General features: G+C 43.1%; 1 protein-coding gene across 22 annotated transcripts in view; it reads right to left on the minus strand.

Annotated features, from left to right (window-relative positions):
* PTK2 (protein tyrosine kinase 2) overlaps positions 1-18,184 on the minus strand; it is a 549,666-nt gene that overhangs the window by 117,265 nt on the left and 414,217 nt on the right. For all 22 annotated transcript variants that reach the window (XM_077493396.1, XM_077493389.1, XM_077493392.1 and 19 more), the window contains 2 exons: positions 15,086-15,175; positions 2,523-2,727 (listed from right to left, as the gene is read on the minus strand). In XM_077493396.1, coding sequence (XP_077349522.1) covers positions 2,523-2,727; positions 15,086-15,175 — 295 coding nt within the window. The remainder of the gene's footprint in view (positions 1-2,522; positions 2,728-15,085; positions 15,176-18,184) is intronic.

Genomic DNA, 18,184 nt, shown 5'->3' on the forward strand with positions numbered 1-18,184 from the left:
GAATATCGGGAGTAACTAAATAAATGTATTTTTTTGGACGAAAATGAAAATTCCAAGACAAAATATTTCAGTGTGCACATGTCTAATGGCTATAACACTGTAGTAATTGAATGGTGGTACATATCTCTGGACCAGAGCTCATATTTTAAACGTTTATGTGTCTATGTGGTGTTGCGATTTTTTCAATAAAAAAAAAACTTTTCTAAACCAATTTTTAACAATTGTAATTTTGCTGTGAAAAAACCCCACTGGGGGAAACTTTCCCATATTGTGACCCATTTGGGGTGGCAGCAGTTGTATCACTCACATTCATGTTCCTTCCCATGCTAGAAGTGTAGTTCTTATAGAGAAACTGCAAATACGGGTGTCAGGGATACAGATAATGTAACCATCCAAAAGGCACTTGTACACTGAAGGAAACTCTGATAGGAACAGGTCCGTGATTTCATTCTTATATCCATATGTTAAATGTTCATTGAAAAAAAATATAAGGTGTTTTGTGAATGGCAGCTGTGCTAAGCCAGCCTCTGGGGTGGGGGTGGGGGGGGATAGTTATCTATCAAATTGATAGGCGACTATCAACCAGGAAGGTATTTCCATGAGTGTCCAATTAAGTAAGTGACAAAAGTGATCCACCACCGACAGCACTAATCGCTTACCAAAAGACCTGGACCCACATAAGTATATACCTGGTGATCTAGCAGGCTTTATAAGATGATCCCATGGGTCCAAAATTCTCTTATAAAGATGAAACCTCCAGGCAATCACTCATAAGAGTAAGTGTCAGGGCTGGCTTAGCCCTTCCTTCTCTGGGCTGGCTGCTCAGCTGTCAGCTAATTGCCCAGCTCTCTTCTCTCTCCAGTGTTACCAGCTGTCCCTGATCATGCTCGTCTGACCTGCCTACTTAAAGCTGTACAGCTCACTTCATCTCTGCCTTCGCCTTGGTCACATCACAAGAAACCATCTCCTGCGGTTCTGTTTAAGACTGGCTTTGCTGACATCCCTTCTGGCTCCTTATCCTGCTTGCTGTTGCTCTACTTGGATCCCTGACTTCTGGCCTGGCTGACTACTCGATCCGGTTACTGGACTCTGGTGGCTATGCTTTGATTACGCTTTTTCTATTTACCTTTTTATTTTTATTTATTAAACAAGTGTGATTTAATTGTACTTCTGCCTCGGTCTGATCATGGTTTCTGACAGTAAGGTACGCCAAATTACAGAGGGATCAACTCCACCAGGAAGACAAAGGAGAAGGAAAAAAAGGGGGACATAGTATAATTCCGTATGGAAAGTTTTATTAAAATAATGGTATAAGTATTGCACTTACATACTCCAAGTGACAACAAGCGCTTAAGAAAGGCAATTAAGCAGTAATGAGCGGCTAAGCATACAGTTCCAACGCGTTTCACTTGAAAAAGCATCATCTGGGGTGCTGATCGCCCCCTCAATACCATAATAAGAGAGAGAGAGAGAGAGAGAGAGAGAGAGAGAGAGAGAGAGAGAGAGAGAGAGAGAGAGAGAGAGAGAGAGAGAGAGAGAGAGAGAGAGAGAGAGAGAGAGAGAGAGAGAGAGAGAGAGAGAGAGAGAGAGAGAGAGAGAGAGAGAGAGAGAGAGAGAGAGAGAGAGAGAGAGAGAGAGAGAGAGAGAGAGAGAGAGAGAGAGAGAGAGAGAGAGAGAGAGAGAGAGAGAGAGAGAGAGAGAGAGAGAGAGAGAGAGAGAGAGAGAGAGAGAGAGAGAGAGAGAGAGAGAGAGAGAGAGAGAGAGAGAGAGAGACCCCCATCATAGAAAGCAGCTGTGACACCGGAAGTGGACTGTGGATGCGTTCCAAACCAGCGATTATTTGGACACTCACGGAATTATTTTGTTATCTGATAATCACTTGCCCATTTGATGTCACTATTTGGACTTTTTCACTATTATAGAATTTTTTTTTTCTTTTTATGGTTTATACTGTATTTTATGATTTATACTATTATATGTCATTATTTACGTATATTTTATTTTGGAGTTATTGGATCACGCTATAACTTGTAACAGTCTTTTTTAGCGCTGCACTTTTTTCCTATTGTCAAAGCTTAACTGAACAACCTGAAGTTAGGAGCCGATTGGCTACCATGCACAGTTCCACCAGATTTTGTGTGCCCCCAGTATTAATAAATCTCCCCCCCCCTCTGTGCTCACCGTACAGAAGGGCAGACACTTGGACAGGGGACATAAAAGACCACAATGGTCACTGTAGTAGCACCAACTGCTACAGTGACTCAATTCCACAGCAGTCCCACCAGGTATGGACTAAAGTAACTATGCAAAAAAAAACAAAAACATACCCGGAGTTCAGCTTTACGTTCTGAGTACATTGGAACTTTAAACATATAAAAGATAGGAATGAAATAATGGAATTGTTGTTGGGGTGGAATATGGGGAGGTGAGTGTGGGAAAATGTCTTCAACCCGTAATATTCTGGTCCCAAAGAGAAAAAAAAAGAAAAAAAAAAAAAGAAGAAAACTTGACTGGGGCCTCACCTCAGTTGTGCTTTGAGTTCGGTAAACCGCGGTCTCCGGCTGGGGTCATATGCCCAGCACTTGGTCATAAGGCTGTAGAGTGTTGGGGGGCAGTTGGTTGGCATTGGTAAGCGCTCGCCGTTCTCTATCCGACCAATCACATCATTGTTTTTCACCCCCTGGAAAGGCTTCACTCCATACATTAAGATTTCCCACATACACACACCTGCAAATACACAAATAGAATGTTCAATTGCCCGCACAAGAGACGTCATGCCCAGTAAAAATAGACAGGAAAATCAGATTTTGCAGTATATATTTATATTAAAAGTATGTGTAAACCCAATCAAGAAATCTCATAAGTTTTAATATTTCAATCTAATTTCAAAAGCAGATTGTCTGTTTTTAAATCTGCAGCTTTCAATAAAAGAATTTATCGTGCTCATGTCAAAAAGGCCCTTGTTTAGACAGTTCCTCTTATGCCGCGTACACGATTGGAATTCTCTTCGGGAAAAGCTCTGATGGTCAAGCTTGGCTTGCATACACACGGGTCACACAAGTTTGATGAACTTTCCACCATCAAGAACGCGGTGACGCAAAACACTATGACAAGCCGAGAAAATGAAGTTCAATGCTTCCGAGCATGCATCGAATTGTTTCCGAGCATGCGTAGGAATTTTGCACATCGAGAATTGCTACAGACGATCGGAATTTCAGTTCGGAACTTTTTCCTTTGGAAAAATTGAGAACATGTGCTCAATCTTTTGCTGGCGGAATTTCCCATCGTGTGTACGCAGCATAACTGGGTGACAATGTTCTGAGCTTTCAATGGAGACAAGTGGCTGCTTCAAACCTCACCAACTCAGTAGATGTAAATTAGGAGTTCACTGAATTTCTGGAAAGATCAACAAGTATTTTTCTTAACAACGCTTTTTTTGCAGGGATAAAACATGAGGAAATGTGTATGCATTGCCGGAATGTCTGAAATCTTTTTAAATTTTTATTTTGCTCAGATATACGCTTTTGTTGTTGGGGACTCTTTCACAACTTTTTCACCTGCTGCAGAGTAAAGCAGGATTCACAAAAGGGAGCATCTGTCAACGCCCAACTTGTCTTGTCAGGGGGACATTTTTTCCCGCTCAACCTTCTCAGTGCAGCTCCCCCTCATCCTTACCTGAGCCCGCTACCGATCCAGCGATGTGCACAAGAGCAGTGGCTCTCTCCCTTCTCTTTGGCTCAGAGGCAGCAGTAGGAGCCTCCTGCTGCTGTCAATTACAGCCAGCAAGAACAGAGCGATTGGGGGCCATAAAGTTGAGCCATGCTCTGTGCGTCTCTGGACACTTGGTAGAGGGGGAGCTAGGAGCACCGACGGGGGAGTATATTGGGGCTGCTCTGTGCAAAACCATTGCACAGAGCAGGTGAGGATAACAGGTTTGGTATTTCAAAAAAACAACAAAAAACTAACAGTTTACATAACTTTAATACTTAAGAGAAGTATGTTTTTTTTTACGGAATTATACTTAAGTAGGCGGATGCAGCATGGGTCCAAAGCTGAATATGCCCCCGGGCGCTTCTGCACTGAAATCCATAGAATATTGCCGACCACTTGGTATTCAGAGCTTCATGAGCAGAGAGCTGTAAGCCCTTGTACACACGATCGGAGATTCCGACGGAATGTGTCCGATCGGAGTGTTTTGTTGGATATTCCGACTGTTTCCATCGGAATATCCGTTGGACCAAATTTTCCAACTTGCCGGAAATATTTTCCGACACAATATGCTCCGATCGGACATACTCCGATCATGTGTAGAGAATTCCGATCGGACAAAGTGCCACGCATGCTCAGATCAAATTCCTAGACCAAAGCTATTGGCTACTAGGCTGAACGTAGTCCCGTCGTAACGAAATAACGTAATCACGTTCTGAACGATCGGATTTTCCGTCAACTTCGTCCGACCGTGTGTATGCAACAGTTTCGGACAAAATCCGACGAACAAAATCCGACGGATTTGGTTGTCGGAATCTCCGACCGTGTGTACAAGGGCTAAGACTAAGTCACAGCTCTGTGCTCATCTTCCCTCCTCGCTCATTGGAGTGCTGGGCTGTGGAGGGGACGGGGGGTGGCCCTCTCAGGCTCTCAGCGGCTCGCTGAGAGGCTGAGACGGGTGTCAGTCCAGGCACCTGGCGGATCCAGACTCCCATTGTCAGGATGACGCGGTGCCTGAACTGACATCTGTGACATCAGCAGAGAGTGGACTTAAGTCCGCTCTCTGCTGACGTCAGCTGCTGAGAGCCTGAGGCGGCCAGCCCCGCCCCCTCCACAGCCCAGCGCTCCAATGAGCACGGAGGGAGATGAGCAGAGAGCCGTGACTGACAGTCTACAGCTCCCTGCTCACGAGGCTCTGAAAACGGAGTGGTCGGCAATGTTCGATCACTCGGTTTTCAGTGCAGAGGCGCCGGGTGACAGATACAGCATTGGACCCATGCTGCATCCACCTAGGTAAGTATAATCCCCCCCAAAAAAAGAAGAAAACCATGCTTCTCTTTTAAGTATTAAAGTCAAGTAAACTCTTAGTTTAAAAAAACAAAACAAACCTGTTATCCTCACCTGCTCTGTGCAATGGTTTTGCACAGAGCAGCCCCAATCCTCCCCTTCTCGGTTCCCCTGTCGGGGCTCCTGGCTCCCCCTCCACCAAGTTTTGATAGTCTACAGCTCTCTGCTCACGAAGCTCTGAAAAAAGAGTGGTCGGCAATGTTCAATCACTCTGTTTTCAGTGCAGAGGCGCTAGGGGACAAATGCAACACTGGACCCATAAGGGGCCACAGGAGTGCAAAACAAATTGCACTCCTGTGATCCATAGGAGAAGCCCAGCCAAACAAGCTCAGGCTGGACATGTCCTTTAACTATAAAACGAAAGAAGTGTAAAAAAATGGTATAGTAACAGATGCATTTTAAACCCTGGTGCCCCAGTTCTCCCCTAATGAGCCTTGGCTCCAATCAGACATCTACATTCATTGATTCTGATACCATTGTGACAGGTAAAAAAAATCATGGCTGACCCCCAGACTGGAACAGAAAACATCATTTTTGTAATTAGCCTTAAATAAGAAAATGGTTTGTAAAACAATAATATCGTTTACATGAACAGAGCTGGAATGGCTCCCTTTAAATCCCAGTGATGCTGCCAACAGCCTGAAACTTCTAATGAAGTGGAGTAAAGAGACGATTACTCTCCGACTTTCTCCATAAAAGGCCATATCTGGTGATTTCATGTAGAGAAATGTTCTGTAAACAAAGCAGGGGATTATTGTGACCTCTTAACTGAATTATTTCTGAAGTTGGCACCTTCTGAGTTTATGTGAATGTGAAGATGGTTTACATTTCCTGGAGAAAACCTACAATGCGGCAATTCCTAACAACCATCGATCATATGGGCCATGTGGGGGTATGTGAGCTGGAGAAATTCCCCGGCATTGTCATCCCTGTTGACAGCAAGTAATAATTCTGTATTAAACCAGGTCTATAAAAAGGGAGACCCCTTCGCTCCCCTGTCCCTTTCAGCACGGAAAACAGAAGAAGCCCATTGATACTTACCTGGGCTACAGGAGGATCTATTGGGAGCACATCATCAAACACACAGGAATTCGGTCACATGAACAAATGCTTTGGCGGTGGGTGACATTACTGCCAGTGGTGCCTCTCAATGGTATTTGAAGGTACTGCGACCAGTTGTGACAAAGTATATGTAAACCCTGAGTGAGATTTTAGGGGTTGATTTACTAATGGCAAATAAACTGCACTCTAAAAAGTGCAGTTGCTCCAGAGCTTTGTAATTTTATTTTTTTAATTTCAGGTACTTATATAGTGCTGTCACTTTACGCAGCGCTTTACATATAAATTATACATTCTCAGCAAGTCCCTGACCTCAAGGAGCTAACAATCTAAAGGTCCTTAAATCACATTCATACATAGGGCCAATTTAGACAAGGTCCAGTTAACCTATCAGCATGTCTTTGGAGTGTGGGAGGAAACCGGAGTACCCCGAGGAAACCCATGAAGGCACAGGGAGAACATGCAAACTCCAGGCAGGTAGTGTCGTAGCTGGGATTCAAACCAGTGACACTATCGCTGCTAGGCGAATATGCTAACTACTACACCAGTGTACGGGAAATGAGCATGACTTCCATCATCCAATCACCTGCAGACAAAAAAATGCTGTTTTTTTTTCCCCCCTTGCACATGATTGGGTATTCTTTGCAAAGTGAAGATTTACCTCATTTACTAAGCTTTGGAGCAACTGCCCTTGCAGCGCGCAACTCCAATTTGAAAGGTGCACAGTCTATTTGTCTTTAGTATAATAAACTATTTCTTTATTTTGCATCTAATTGTTGCTAATCTCCTGCAGCCCCATCCCAGCTACTTCATTTCTACATGCACTCTAGAAATGGCTGCAAAGAATTCAACTGGGCAGATTTTCTAATGGCGACAACCATGACTACCATGCTATGGCCTCCTGTAGTCTCCACTGTAAGTACAGGCATGAAATTAGGTGGCGTGCTAGACCTAAAGGTGTGATCTTCAGTCTTAAAGAGGAAGTAAACCCTGATGAGTTTACTTCCTCTTTCATTCCCTGCAAAGGCAAAGCATAATGGACTACTATGCATCGCATAGTAGTCCATTACATGTCACTTATCTGACACAGGAGCCAGCGAAGTCACCGCTGTCCCCTGTAGTCCGGCGCATCCATCTTCTCGGTGGGGTCTCGCAGCTCCGCCGCTGTCATTCGGCGAAGCTGCGATGACGTCACTCCTGCGCATGCACACGGGAGCCGACACGCGCGGCATCTCCGTCGTTGACGGTGCCGCGCTCAGTGCGCCGCTGTCTACTGTGCATGCGCCGTAGACAGCGGTGCCTGTCTTCGGGCAAATATCTCCTAAACCATATCGGTTTAGGAGATATTTCTTGGACCTACAGATAAGCCTTAATCTAGGCTTACCTGTAGGTCAAAGTGTGTTGTAAGGGTTTACAACCACTTTAAGAGGCAGCTCTCATATCATATGGGGTATCCCTATGGGAAGCAGTTAAAAAAAAAAAAATTGTCAAGGACGAGATTGCCCATAGAATGGTGTGGGTGCAGTGTGCTAGTGTGGGGTTAAAAGGGTTAAAAAGCAGGGAGTCTCAAACTGACAGCCCTCCCAGCTGTTTTACGAAAATACCCATCATGCCTCTGCCTGTGGGAGTCATGCTTGTAACTGTCAGCCTTGCAATGCATCATGGGACTTGTAGTTTTGCAAAAGCTGGAGGGCCGCCAGTTTGAGACTCCTGGGTTAAAGCAAGCAGTGGGGAGGCGATACAACGCCTCCTAGCTGCCTGTCAAATGCTCTCTGGAGAGAGATCTGAACACAGATCACTCTTCAGACAGCAAAGCTTGTGTGAATGAGTCCTTAGCGGATGGAGAATAACAGCCACAGACAGATGGAGATGTGTGCAGACCAACGTTAGTGTGAACAAGCCCTTCATGTTGACTCCAGAAAGATATAAAAGACACAATGCGGCTTTCTTTTCTGTTCTATTTTAGAATGCAAGCAATGTAAGTACCTGAATTTTGCCTGGTATTGGCTTTTTACACTGACTGTACAGCAATGCTCAAACTGTGAAAAAGGCAAACCAGCACAAGGAGACAATTGGTTAAGTTACAGTGCAAGGAGCATGCTAAAATAAGTAGAAAAGCCAAGTGACAGATGAACCCATCAGTCTGCTGCTTCTCCTTCACTGTCCAGTCACAGAATGGGAGAGGCATAACACTTGGTATTCCTGAACTGCAACAGCGACCAATCAGGTCTCCAGCCCTGCCAGACAGGGCTGTGCTGTGTTACAGAACCGGGAAACTCTCAGAACTGGATTGACAGAAAGACAAAATGGTCCAAAAAAAAAAAAAAACAGCTCACATACATGTATTTTATATAAATATGTTTGGGTTTGCTAGGAGTTCGGCTTTAAAATAAAACTTGGCTAAAATGAGAAGACTGAATGTTAAAAGCACGGGTGCCCCTCTGAGAATCCTAAACTTATACATTATGCAAAAAGGGATGCATGTTGTAAATTATTGCACAATCCAGGATTAAAAATTTTTGGATGGAGGATTTAGAGTAGAGCTGCACAATTAATCGTTAAAAAATTGCAATCTCGATTCAAACCCCCCCCCCCCAAGATCTCTATTGCCGAGTTTGCCAATTCTTTCATATAACAAGTGGACAGACTTATCTGCTCACTCAGCTGTCAAAAGAAAACATCCAGGCAGTCTGCCAAGTTTTCAACATGAAACATTGTAACTAACTCTCTTCCTTCTTAGATCAAAGGGATAAACTGTGTGGGAAAAAAAAAAAAAAAATCCTGCCAAGTTTTTAAACTGGTAAATGCAGGAAGTTTAACCACTTAAAGTCTAAATCTTTTTCTGACACTTGTTTAAGTTAAAATCATTATTTTTTGCTAGAATATTACTTGGAACCCCCAAACAATATATATATTTTAGCAGAGACCCTAAGGAATAAAATGTCAATTGCTGCAATATTTTATGTCACACTGTATTTGCCCAGCGGTCTTTTAAATGCAATTTTTTGGGAAAAAATACAATGAATAATAATAATAAAAAAAAACGAAAACAGAAAAGTTAGCCCAATTTGTTTTTTGTTTTAATTTAAAAGATGATGTTACGCCGTGAGAATCGTGATCTATCTTCTAAGCAAAAAAATCGTGATTCTTATTTTAGCCAGAATCATGCAGCTCTAATTCAGAGCAACGTGACACAAAAGGAATCACCAGAGTAATACAAACTGTATAAAAATCTCCAAGAATAACCGTGCCAAGTTAACTGTTCCTTTTCAGCAAAGTATCACGGTCATGATTAAGATGGAGTATCTTCTATGTAATTATTTGGAAAACTATAAGAAATCTGTTTATGCCAAGAGATGCTGCATAACACGATGGTAGTCCCGGGATGAGTGCATCTTCCTTTTGTAATGCAAAATTTGATGTCACTCTAATCTTACAAAGCCGTCATATGTACCGGTGCATCTCAAAAATTAGAATATTATAAAAAAAAAAATGTATTTCAGTAATTCAACTGAAAAAGAGAAACTCATATTTTATATAGATGCGTTATACAAATTGTGATATATTACAAGCATTTCTTTCCTTTTTTTAATTTTGATGATTATGGCTTTTAGCTAGCGAAAACCCACAATTCAGTATCTCAGAAAATGTGAGTATTATATAAGACCAATAAAAAAAAAAAAAAAAAGGATTTTTAATACAGAAATGTTGGCTTACAGAAAAGTATGTCTATGTACAGTATAGTATGAACTCACTACTTGGTCGGAGCTTCTTTTGCATGAATTACTGCATCAACGTGGCGTGGCATGGAGGGGGATCAGCCCGTGGCACTGCTGAGATGTTATGGAAGCCCAGGTTGCTTTGGTAGCGGCCTTCAGCTAGTTTGCATTGTTGGGTATTCTGTCTCTCATCTTCCTCTTGACAATACCCCACAGGTTCTCTATAGCAGGGGGTCTCAAACTGGCGACCCTGCAGCTGTTACAAAACTACAAGTCCCATCATGCCTCTACCTGTGGGAGTCATGCTTGTAACTGTCAGCAATGCAAAGCCTCATGGGAATTGTAGTTTTCCAACAGCCGGAGGGCCGCCAGTTTGAGACCCCAGAACTATGGGTTTTAGGTCAGGCGAGTTTGCTGGCCAATCAAGCACAGTGATACCATGATCATTAAACCAGGTATTGGTACTTTTGGCATCGTGGGCAGGTGGAAAATGAAATCAGCATCTCCATAGAGCTGGTCAGCAGAGGGAAGCATGAAGTGCTCTAGAATTTCCTGGTAGAGGGCTGCGCTGACTTTGGACTTGATAAAACACAGTGGACCAACACCAGCAGATGGCATAACTCCCCAAATCATCACTGACTGTGGAAAAGTTTGCATTTCATTGGGAAATAACTACGAGCTGTCAGCCGTAATGGTTGGAGGTACTTGTAGGCATCCATCCACAGTACTAAAACTATGAACCATAAATCCAAAACAGTCCCAGGCTGCTGTAAAGACACTTGGAGTAATGACCATATAAGAAATCAAAAATAAAACAGTGCTCAGGACTTCTATGAAAAATTGCCCCAACTCAAGGATCAATAGTGGGATACACTGTAAAAAAAGGGGTCACAAAATATCTTCCAACATCTTGCAAGATAAAATCCGTTTGTAAGCGATACAGCAACATGTGTTTAAAACCAAACCGCTGCATCTCCATTGGCTTCACTTCACTTCCTATATTATTTGCCCAACCATCTTCTGAGAGGAAAAACGTGATGATGTCACAGTCGTAGGCTCCACCCTGGTGAATCGGCCGATTCCGTGGCATACATTGTTGCAGCAGAGCCCTTCTGAAAGCAGATGGCGTCCTAACCCTCCGGATTGGAGCTGTAGGCTGTGTGCCCCTTGGTAGGCCTCAATCCCAGTCGAGGTTGCTTCCTGGATCCCACTGTGAGAACACCATCCTGCTGCTGTGTGAAGGGATTGCGGCCTACCAAGGGGCACACAGCCTACAGCTCCAATCCAGAGGGTCAGGATGCCATCCGCTTTCAGAAGGATGCTCTGCAGCAACACTGTTTGCCACGGAATCGGCTAATTCAACACAGCGGAGCCTACGACGGTGACATCATCATGTTTTTCCTCTCAGGAGGTGGATGGGCAAATATAGGAAGTTAAGTGAAGCATATGGAGATGCCACGGTTTCGTTTTCAACACACGTTGCTGCAACGCTTTCAAACAGCTTTTATCTTGTAAGTGTAACCCGCTCGTTTTTATTAAATCCTCTTTTATAAAGTACTATGGGAGCATTTCTTTTTGTGTTTCTCTGAGCATCACCAGTTTTAGCTGCAGCTCCAGACAACTCTACAGGTCCTGGGGAGACCGTTCTTTCCCTGAGCGTGGGGAGACTACTGTTCAGTGGTCATGGCGATCCGGTAAGCAGGTCATCTACTCATCAGGGTGTGGAGCTGGACGCACTTTATATGAAGGATTTTTTAACGATTTCCTCCTCTGTAACTTATCTCTATCCACACGGATGGGTGCTACCTCCTTGTTATCTATGGACTGTAATCTGAATGAGACTCTGCTTTAGTTTTTCTTTCACTTGATAAATCGATCAATCTTTTCACTAGCGCTGCATCTATTTTGCATATTTTATCTATCTGAGTTTTTGTAATTGGACTTTAAGGTGCTGGCAGCTATTTACATTTATTCATATATAACCTCTCTTATTTCGAGCGCAACGTTGGCCTATGGGCTTCTTTTTTTTTTTTTCGAATCATTTAAACAACTGCCTAATGGAATCCTTTACGCTCTCTTCAGATATATTGATGATGATACTCTTAACTGTACTAAGCTTTTTCTGAATTATGCCAATGGAAATCACCTACTCCCTATATTGTGTCTTTATGTATTAGCTTAGTTAACCAAGCTATTCCATTATACGAGTTGACCCAAGAGGCCAGGGGATTCCCCAAGAAATTTCATACAATTGGGGACCCATGAGTGTCTTTCTATTGCTCCAGATTAGACATATAGGCCAGGCAGGACTGGGACAAGGGGTGGGCAGGAGGGACAGCTGCCCTGGGTACTGTGTGTATCATGTGAGGTGAGGTGGGGACAGAGATTTGTACTTGGAGGAGGGGGGGGGATTTATGCTTTGAGGGTAAGCATGCAGATTAGCGTTTAGTGTTGTGGGGGGATTTTTGCTGACACATATTCCTCATACATCGTGTCTGTGTGTGTGTGTCTGTGTTCAGTTCACCCTGAGCTTAAGATGGCCGAGGCTCAAGATGGCCGAGGCTCAAGATGGCCGAGGCTCAAGATGGCCGAGGCTCAAGATGGCCGAGGCTCAAGATGGCCGAGGCTCAAGATGGCCGAGGCTCAAGATGGCCGAGGCTCAAGATGGCCGAGGCTCAAGATGGCCGAGGCCCAAGATGGCCGAGGCCCAAGATGGCCGAGGCCCAAGATGGCCGAGGCCCAAGATGGCCGAGGCCCAAGATAACCGAGGCCAGCATCCAGGTAGTTTACTTGTTCATGATACACAGGGGTCCAATTACTAAAACTGGAGCGTGCAAACTCTGGTGCAGCTGTGCATAGTAGCCAATTAGCTTCTAACTTCAGCTTGTTCAATTAAGCTTTGACTAAAAAAATAAAAAAACCTGGAAGCTGGCTGGTTTCTATACAAAGCAACACCAGATTTTGCCTTCTCCAGTAGTAAATCGACCCGACCCTACACAGTGTCTATAGGAAAAGTCAATATTTTTTCCTGCCTCGTTTACTACTACTTATTTTTTGTGATCTCATATGTATGGTCTTCAACTGCACTTGTATTCTTTCTGACTGATGACAGTATGCTGTAAGGACATTTTACTGTACTTTTTTTCAGTTTTGTTACATAGTTACATAGTCAGGTTGAAAAAAGACAAAAGTCCATCCAGTTCAACCACAAAAAAAATATATCATACAATCCCATATACCCAATTCTATAACCACAGTTGATCCAGATGAAGGTGAAAAACCCCAGCAGAGCATGATCCAATTTGCTAAAGCAGGGGGAAAAATTCCTTCCTGATCCCCCGAGAGGCAATCGGATTTTCCCCGGATCAACTTTACCTATAAATGTCAGTACCCAGTTATATTATGTACATTTAGAAAATAATCCAGGCCTTTCTTAAAGTAATCTACTGATCTGGCCAGAACCACCTCTGCAGGGAGTCTATTCCACATTTTCACAGCTCTTACTGTGAAGAAACCTTTCCGTATTTGGAGATGAAATCTCTTTTCCTCTAGATGTAAAGAGTGCCCCTGCGTCCTCTGTGTTGACTGTAAAATGAATAACTTGACACCAAGTTCACTATATGGACCCCTTATATTTTTGTACATGGTGATCATATCCCCCCCTTAATCTCCTCTGATCAAGAGTGAATAAATTCAGTTCCTCTAATCTTTCCTCATAGCTGAGCTCCTCCATGCCTCTTATCAGTTTGGTTGCCCTTCTCTGCACTTTCTCCAGTTCCCCGATATCCTTTTTGAGAACTGGTGCCCAAAACTGAACTGCATATTCCAGATGAGGTCTTACTAATGATCTGTACAGGGGCAAAATGATCTCTCTCTCTCTCTGGAGTCCATACCTCTCCTAATACAGGAAAGGACTTTGCTCGCTTTGGAAACCGCAGCTTGGCATTGCATGTTATTATTACGCTTATGATCTACCAAAACCCCCAGATCCTTCTCCACTATGGATCCCCCCAGTTGTACTCCCCCTAGTATGTATGATGCATATTCTTAGCCCCCAAGTTCAGAACTTTACATTTATCAACATTAAACCTCATCTGCCACATAGTCGCCCAATTATACAGAGCATTGAGGTCGGCTTGTAAATTGGAGACATCCTGTAAGGACGTTATTCCACTATATAGCTTGGTGTCATCTGCAAAGACGGAAATGTTACTTTTGATCCCAGACCCAATATCATTTATAAAAAGATATTAAAAAGTAAGGGTCCCAGCACTAAACCTTGAGGTACACCACTGATAACCTTAGACCATTCAGAGTAGGAATCATTAACCACGACTCTCTGAATTCTGTTATGTTATTTTGCTTATATGTGTGAGAGAAGCTTGTTCTGCTCTCCGTACTTCTATTTTGTACTCAATAAAGCTACTTAAAAAAAATAAAAAAAATAATAAAAAAAACCGAAACAGTGTTTTTCGGTTTGTGGTGCTCAGATACAGTTCAGTTCCGCTTTAGTTATCTTTCTCTGAGTAAATGCAACATTCACATGGCAAACATTTGATCATACTAACCAAATATTCTTAGAATAGGTTTCATTCAACAATGAAATCCATACAATATGTATAACCGTTGACACATTGTAACTGTATGTAATTAGAATATTAGTATTCTACAGATTACTGTATGGATTTCATTGACTAATCCAAGCACTACTGAAAGAAACACATTCTAAGAATATTTGATCAGTAGAGAATATTCCTTTAGGAGCCACCAATTTTGCCCCATTCGTATAGCAGCCACAGCTTTATACACTGAGAATCAAATCATTCTCTGCAGCTATTACTTTTTGTACCACCTCCCCCTCCCTTTAGAATGTAAGCTGTACGAGCCGGGCCCTCCTGTACCTTTTGTATTGAACTGTACTGTAATTGTGCTGTGCACCCCTATACATTGTAAAGCGCTGCGTAAACTGTTGGTGCTATATAAATCGTGTATTATAATAATAATGTATAATAACCGAGAAAAATTCCTAAAATGACTGAGGAAATGCTGGCAAATGATTAGTCGGTGTGCTGCCCTCATTTCCTGAGGCAGCGCACCGCCTACAGTACAGATGTGTTCTACTGGCTGTGCGAGTCTTGCGATGATTTATCTCAAACAAAAACACAAGAATAGATGTACACCTGATGTTACAGGGACCACATGAAGTGCATATTTCACAGCCAAAAGAGGAAAATAAAACAAATCTGACTCACCAAACATCCACACGTCACTGGCAGAAGTAAAGCGTCGGAAATTAATGGACTCAGGAGCCATCCACTTAATAGGCAATTTACCTTTGGAAGCTGTACGGATGGAGAAAAGCTTCAGATTAATCTCTGCATAAAACTGGTTACAATCATTCATTTTAGCTTCTGAAACAACTTACAAGCCCTCAGATTCTAATGAAGGCTGAATAAAGTGTTTTTGTTTTTTTGTATACATATTAATCAGTTCCCCTTCCCTGGCCTTTCCATGTAACCTGCAATTAAAATGCATTGAAAGCAGAGCTACACTCTGTGATACTTACCTATTCTTCAACAGTCTGACGTCCCTCGCTTGCATCTTTTACTACGCTTCTTCCAGGTGCTGGGTTGCAACAGTCTTCATTGGCGGGGACGTCAGCATGCAGACGGAGTGTAGAACCTTGTGTGTGCACGGAAGGAGCGTGTGGCCATTTGTGCTGGGATAGTGGCAGCGTGCAGAGAGTTGTCCAACAACCAATCCGGTTCCCCTGATGAAGTCACATGCCATGACGTAACGCGTAGGGCGTGGTCGGATGGTGGCGCAAGGAACATAAGAATCGTGTTTGCACTGCACAAGCCTGTTTTTATTTTTTATGTAAGGATCCACTTGGTGTTTTAATAAGTTCATACCGTTTATACATGTTACACTATGGGAGGCCACTTTTTATTCTTTCTTTAATGGTTGGAACCGGATGTTAACCGTGTCATTGGGAGCCCCAGAGAAGAATTTGGTTGACGGCAGAGGGAGACTAGAGCCTGGCAGATCATCACCTTCACTCAAAACCCCTATACGGCCACCAATTGAAGGTCCACGGCTGTGTACCTGCTCCTACTACAGGATATTCACAAAGCTGATTATACTCCTCATGGAGGTAAGAGCTCTGTGAGCATTAAAGTGGTTGTAAACCCTTACAATACACTTTGACCTACAGGTGAGCCTAGATTAAGGCTTACCTGTAGGTCTAAGAAATATCTCCTAAACCTATACGGTTTAGGGGATATTTGCCCGAAGACAGGCACCGCTGTCTACGGCGCACTGAGGGCAGCATCTTCAACGACGGAGACGCCGCGCGTGTCGGCTCCCGTGCGCATGCGCGGGAGTGATGTCATTGCGGCTTCGCCGAATGACAGCGGCGGAACTGCGAGACCCCACGGAGAAGATAGATGCGCCGGACTACAGGGGACAGCGGTGACTTCGCTGGCTCCTGTGTCAGGTAAGTGACACATAATGGATTACTATGCGATGCATAGTAGCCCATTATGCTTTGCCTTTGCAGGGAATGAAAGAGGAAGTAAACTCATCAGGGTTTACTTCCTCTTTAAGCGTTTGTGAAGTTACGAAGATTTCTATTAAGAAGAATTTGTGTTCATGCCTTAGAAGATTTATTTCACTTTCACTTTTTTGGAAATTTTTTGCAATAATTTGGATATTTTGGACTTTATCATTTATTTTATTATTTGAATAGATTTCACTGATTGTTTATTGATATAATTATTTACCATTCAGAAACTTGAGCTGATCACTTTATTTTATTTTAGTCTTCATTGGTCAGCACAGGATGACGTCCCACTCCTGCACATGTATACAGCCATCCCGGCACACAGGCGCTGTGCCAGAATGTAAACTGAGCTGCGCTTGTGCAGCTCAAAAATACATTTCTTCCACAATTAGGAGCCTGCCTGGTCGCAGTTTCTTGAAGCGGACCTTCAGTCATTTTTCAACTTTCCATCTATTAAAGAGGAAATGCAGTCTGCTCACATAATTTGTGATAAAGACATCTTTGCCATTCTGAAGGTTCCCTCCAACCAACTTTGCATATTTAATCTTATATATACTGTGATTCTATACTTGCCAAATATGTTGCAGAAATCTCCCTCCACGGAGTCTGGCTGCAGCCATTTCAACTGTGGGCAGCTGAAGCTGCTGCCTGTTCACTTCCTGGATTTACACAGAGGCACGCCTCTAGCTCTGCAGCGCTCATTGGCCCGTTTACGACTCATTCCCCCCTCCCTTCCTGGTAAACTCTCACCAGAGAGAGAGAGAGAGAGAGAGAGAGAGAGGTGTACATGTTGTCATAATCCTAGACTAATGACCAGGCAAGAAACAGGAAGTGGGCTGTATAAGGTATTTAGTGGCAGAAAAAAAAAATGTTTTACTATCAAAAGTTACAAGGGCAGAAGATTTAATAGATGGAAAGATAAAAAAAAAATGACTGAAGGCCCGCTTTAAATCTTCTGCCCTTGTTGTTTTAACTTTGGACAGTAACACCTTTTCTTTCTGCCAGTAAATACCTTATACATCCCACTTCCTGTTTCTTGTCTGGTAAAAAGCCAAAGCTTATGACATTATACACAGCTCTCTCTCTCTCTCTCTCTCTCTCTCTCTCTCTCTCTCTCTCTTGCCAGGAAAGGAGGGGGGATGAATCATAAGAGGGCAAATGAGAGCTGCATCTTTGTGTGTCTTTGTAAATACAGGAAGGGAACAGGCAGCAGCTTCAGCTGCCCACAGTTAAAATGGCTGTAGCCAGACTCAGGGGAGATTTTTGTCTTTATCTCTGTATTTGGCAAGTTCAGAACCACAGTATATATAAAATAATATGCAAAACTGTTGGTCGTAAGCCCCAGAATGGCAAAGATGTCTTAATTACAAATTACGTGAGCAGACTGCAGTTCCTCTTTAAAGTGGAGCTTCAGTTCCGCTTTAAGTGGAATGTTTATCATTTTAATTCTATTTAAACTAGTTCTACTGTAGTAAGCCACTGCATCTCTCTTCTAAATTTTCAAGAAAAAAAAATGAATCTCATTTTGTTTTGTGAATGTCTAAGGGCCCGTTGAAACATATTGCAGTGACTGGCCCTTTAAGCCCCGGAAGAATACCTGTCACCCCTAGGACACATGGAAAATGTTTTATTTATGCCCCGTTCACACTGCAATGCAGCCTGGAGTTGCGATGCAGTGAGCTGTGATAAGGTGCAGCACCCTGGATGGCACGGCATGTGACTGCAAATTAGCACAAAGCACAACACTGCTGCGTGGCAACATGAATAAAGTGTCACTTCAAATAAAGTA

Source organism: Lithobates pipiens, unplaced genomic scaffold (genome assembly GCF_037356315.1).
Source record: "Lithobates pipiens isolate NorthernLeopardFrog02 unplaced genomic scaffold, aLitPip1_a1.2 Scaffold_19, whole genome shotgun sequence".
Classification (NCBI taxonomy): Eukaryota; Metazoa; Chordata; class Amphibia; order Anura; family Ranidae; genus Lithobates; species Lithobates pipiens.